Genomic DNA, 4,822 nt, shown 5'->3' with positions numbered 1-4,822 from the left:
GAAACGGTGTAAGTGAAAGCAAACTCTGTCCCTTCGCCCTCTTCTCCCCCCCTCCCTCTGCACGACGACCGCAACAGAAAGTCTTTCAAAAAATACTAATAAATAGCACGCGGGGCGGCTGCAGTTTGGGCCCCAGGGAGGGGCCGGCGGCAGCCACGGAGGCTTTTTTCCTCGGCGGCCCCGCTGCCGCCCGTCGCGGGGCTCCGGGGCTGCCCCCGCTACCGGCCGGGCCGGCCGGGGGGGGGGGGGGGGCGGCGCCCCCGGCCCCCGCTGTACAAAAAAAGAAGGTATTTTACATTTTAAATATTCACAGTTAAGGAACGCCTATGGTCGCGGTGACTCACGGTTTATTTACAAAGAGCCGGCAAACGGGCGGCCGCCGCATCGCCGGGAGCGGGACCCGGGCCGGGGCAGCCCCCGCCGCTCCCCGCCGCCCGCGACCCTACAATAACACGCGGCGCCGGGGGACGGGCGCGCCCGCTGGGGGCCCGCTCCGCCGCAGTCCTCTCTGCTCCCCCGCCGGCTTCTCCTCCTCCTCCTCCTCCCGGGCGCGTAGAGTCTAGAAAAATAGATCTGTACATCTCCGAGAGCGGCGGCGGGCGGAGCGGGCTAGGCGGAGGCCTCCCCCTCGGGGGGGTGCAGCAGCAGCCCGCCGCCCCCCGGCTTGTGTTTCTTCAGCAGCTGCGTGATCTTCTCGTCGTCCGAGTTGGGGTCCAGGGGCTTGTTGTAGTCGTCGTCCTCCTCCTCGTTCTCCGAGGCGCCCTTCAGCCGCTCCGTCTCCGAGTCCTGCTTCTTCTTCGCCGTCGCCATCTCCGCCGCGTGTTTCTTCCGCCACTTGGTCCGTCGGTTCTGGAACCAGACCTGCCCCCGCCGCCACCGTCACCACCACCGGCACCGCCACCGGCACCGCCACCCGCGGCCGCTCGCCCCCCGCCGCCGCGGCCCCCGCCCCGCCGCCCCGCGCCCCCCCGGCCCCCGCCCGCGGCGGGGGCTCCCGCTTCGCCCGCCATCAGACAGTTTCCCCGTCAACGAAAAGCGGCCGAGCCCCCTGGCACCGCGCTCCCCGCGGCCGGAGCCACCCGTCCCGGCACGGGTCCTGCCCCGGGGCGGGCGGACAGCCGCCCCCGGCCCCCCCCGACCTCCGCAGCGGGCCCGGGGCGCTCCCTGCCCGTGGGCGGGGGGGGAACGCACATTTTGGGCTGAATCCCTCCCCAGCCGCCCCTGCCTCGCCAGATGTATTTATTCTCCTGCAGGGCGCTGCCGGAGGAGGGGGTTATTTTCACTGTAGAGGCTGCAATAATTTATTCGCAGCCATGGGGACATACTCGCAGCGACAAAGGAGGGTCTCTAGATCAGTCTGAAAGCCTGAGCACCGCCGAGAGGCCCCTCTGGCCGAGCCCGCCCGGCGTCCCTGCGCCCGCGGAGCAAACGCCGCCCCGCACGTCCCCGCAGGGCTCAGCCCCGGCTCCCAGCTCCTCACGCCTCGCTTTGCCCACAGCCCAGAGTTTCACTACCACGGAGAGTCTGGGGCGGGACAGCGCGGGGTCCCTGCCCGGCAGCCCGGGGCCGCGGCCGGCGGTGCAGGCCCGGGCGGTTTTGCCTGGGGTGCGGGACAGGGACCTGACCCCCCCCGGCGCTTTCCCAGCACGGCGGCCACCCCCGTGGCGTTCAGGCTGAACGCACCGGGCTCCTCGGTCCTGCTTGGGTTTGGTTTTTAAATAAGATACGCTTTAAAATACCCTGCTCAGCCCCGCCGGTACGGTAACGAAGGGCGAACGGCCGGTGGCTGCCGGGGAAGCCCTCGCCGCTCCCCGCGGGCTCGGCCGCCCCGGCCCGCAGCGTCGCCGGCCGCCCGAGCCGGAGCCGGTTTCGGCGGCGGGGCCCCTTCGTTCCCCGCTCCGAGCCGGGCGCTTTGCGCTCCCCCAGCCCCGCACCGCTCCGTGCGTGAGCCGCTGCCCTCACCTTGACTTGGCTCTCCGTCATCCCCAGCGAATAGGCCAGCCGGGCTCGCTCCGGGCCCGCCAGGTATTTCGTCTGCTCGAAAGTCTTTTCCAGGGCGAAAATCTGCTGGCCAGAAAAAGTGGGTCTGGTATGTTTTCTCTTTCCGTCCTTATCCAGCAAAATTGAGCCTTGATCTGGCGGGGGGGGAGAGAAAGGGAAGGCACGGACAGACACGTTAATCTACGGATTTGGGACAGCGCTTCGCTCTCGAGCGGCCCTGGGGGACGGGGGCCTGGAGCCACGCCGCTGCCCGGGCAAGGTGCCGCCAGCCGCCCGGCTCCCCCCGCATATTTTTCCTTTAAGGATCGAAAATCTGAGCGGGCAAACGATATTGTTTTCTAGAAAAGCCACAGCCAGCGCAAGCGGGCGGTAAGGGAAAGTCCTGCTCGGGGAAAGTTTGTCCGCGCCCCTACAACCAACCAGCCCCGGCCCCGAGAGTCGCCGGCGGGGACGGCGAAGGCCGGCGGCAGCGCGGCCGCCTTCCCCCGAGAGGGCTCCTCTTTCCGCCGGCAACAGCCGACATTTTACAGGGTTTCGCGCCGACCGAGGGGGAGGGAGAAAGCGAAGCGAACTTAAGAAACAAAAACAAAAGAAGGGGAGGCAAAGCCAGCCCCCGCGGCCGGGCCCGGGGCGGGGGGGCCCGGCAGGGTCTCGCCGCGACGCCGGGGCTCCCCAGCGGCGGGGCGGACTCTCCTCTCCTCTGCCGGCGGGGCTCCCCGGGCCCGCTCCCCCCGCTGCCCCGCCACGCTGGGTACTCACGGGGGGCGCAGGCGAGGCGGGCGTCCCTCCAGGGCGGGCTCTGCATCACCCCCGGCCAGAAGATGGGCGTCCGGCCGGGCAGCTCGGCCAGCGGCTTGGGGTAGCGCCCGGCGGCCACGGCGGCGGCGGCGGCGGCGGCACCGGGGCTGAAGTAGAGGGCGGGCGGCGGCGGCGGCGGGGGACTGAGGCTGCCGAAGCGGGGCAGCCCGGCCAGCAGCCCGGCGGGCGCCGCCGAGGAGGCGGAGGGCGAGGCGGAGGCGAGCGCGGCGCCGGGCAGGGGCATGGAGGGCCGGCTGAGGATGTCGTTGATGCCGTGCGGGGTGGCGGCCGAGAGCTGCGGCGGGGCCGAGCCCAGCGCCGAGAGCCCGCCCGCGGCGGCGGCGGAGGCGGCGGCGGGCGCCTTGAGGCCGGGGGAGCCGAGCGGCGGCGAGGGCGAGGCGGAGGCGGGCGAGGCGGAGGCGGAGGAGGAGGAGGCGGGCCCGGCGGGCAGGGGGTACGCGGGGTACAGCGGCGCCTTCATCTCGGCCATGCTGTGCAGGGCGGCCAGCGGCGGGCTGCCCAGCAGGAAGGCGCCCTGCCGGGGCGCGCCGTCCATCTGCCCCAGCGCCAGCATCCCCGCGCCGCCGCCGCCGGGCCGGGGCGGGGGGCCCGGCCGGCCCCTAGCGCCGCGGGGCCCCGGCGGCCGGCCCGGGGGTGCCGCCCGCACCGGCGCCGCGCATCCAGCCCGCGGGGGCCGCCGCCTCTAGCGGGGAGCTGCGCGCCCGAGCGGCGGCCCCGCCGCCCCGCCGGGCATCAGGGCTGCGCCGCGGCGGCCGCTCCCGGGGAGGAAAGCGGTGCAGCTGTCGGCGGGCGCGTAGGTGCGTGTATACGCGCAGGGCCGGTGCGTATACGCGTGTAGATCTCCTCTCCCGCTGCCGGCCCGGGGCCGGGGCTCACAGCGGCGCGGGGGCCGCGCTCGCCGCCCCTGCCGCCTCCCCGGCGCCCCGCATCCCTCCCGGCGCTGCTCCCGCGGGCGGGCTGGCTGCCGGCCGGCGCGGCTGTCGGGGCTGCGGGCGCGGGCGAGGCCGGGGCCGCTCTGCCGCGCCGCCCCGCTCCCCGCCGCCTTTAGCGGGGCACGGCCGGCAGCGGCGCGGCGGCGGCGGCGGCGGGCGGGGGCGGGGCGGCGGGCGGCCCTGCCCACCCGCGCCGCGCCCGCCCCGCCGCCGGCTGCGGTCTCGCCTGGCTCCCCGCGCTCTCCTTTGCTCGTCTCCCTCTTTCCCCTCTTCTCCCTTCTCCTCTCCTCTTTCCCCTCCCTTTCCTTTCCTTTTCCTTTTCCCTCTCCTTCTTTCTTTCCCTTTTCCTCTTTCCTCTCCTCCTTCCTTTCCTTTTTCCTCTTCCTTTCCTTTCCCTTTTTCCTTTACCTTTTTCCTCTCCTTTTCCTTTCCCCTGTCCTTTTCCTTTGCCTTTTTCCTTTACCTTTTTCCTCTCCTTTTTCTTTCCCTTTTTCCTTTCCCTTTTTCCTCTCCTTTTCCCTCTCCTTTTTCCTTTCTTTTTTCCATTGCTTTGCCTTTCCCTTTGCTTTTTCCTTTCCCCTTTCCTTTCAGACTTTCTCTTTTTCTTTTTTCTTTTTTTCTCTTTTTCTTTTTCTTTTTCTCCCCCCTTTCCTCTCTCTTTTTCCTCTCCTTTCTCTCGCAATTTGTTGCTCTCTTTTCCTCTTTTTCCTCCTCTCTCTCTCCTTTTCTCCCTCTCTTTATCTATTCACATCCCCCGCTCCTTCCTTCCTTCCTTCCTTCCTTCCTTCCTTCCTTCCTTTCTTCCTTCCTTCCTTCCTTCCTTTCTTCCTTTCTTCCTTTCTTTCTTCCTTTCTTTCTCTTTCTTCTCTTTCTTTCTTTCTTTCGTTCTTTCTTTCTCTCTCTCTCTCTCTTCCTTTCCTCCTTCCTTCCTTCCTTCTTTATTTATTTTTTCTTTCTTTTCTCTCTCTCTTTCTTTCTCCCTTTCTCTCCTTCGTTCTCTCCTTTCTTCTCCCTTTTTCCTTTCTCTCTCTCCCCCGCTCTGTCTCTGCGCCCCGGGAACGACTCCGGGG

General features: G+C 68.6%; 1 protein-coding gene across 1 annotated transcript; it reads right to left on the bottom strand.

The window, feature by feature from the left end:
* Positions 1 to 609: 609 nt before the first annotated feature.
* NKX6-1 (NK6 homeobox 1) lies at positions 610 to 3,373 on the bottom strand (the record flags this gene model as incomplete). The annotated part of the gene is made up of 3 exons (XM_082315468.1): positions 610 to 861; positions 1,963 to 2,135; positions 2,761 to 3,373. The coding sequence occupies 3 exons, from the start codon at positions 3,371 to 3,373 to the stop codon at positions 610 to 612; spliced, it is 1,038 nt and encodes a 345-aa protein (XP_082171594.1).
* Between the last annotated feature and the right edge of the window lie 1,449 nt (positions 3,374 to 4,822).

The sequence above is a fragment of the Platalea leucorodia genome (assembly GCF_965183815.1).
Source record: "Platalea leucorodia genome assembly, chromosome: 6".
Classification (NCBI taxonomy): Eukaryota; Metazoa; Chordata; class Aves; order Pelecaniformes; family Threskiornithidae; genus Platalea; species Platalea leucorodia.
Note: the sequence above shows the minus strand (reverse complement) of the source record. Positions and strands in the feature narration are given on the sequence as shown.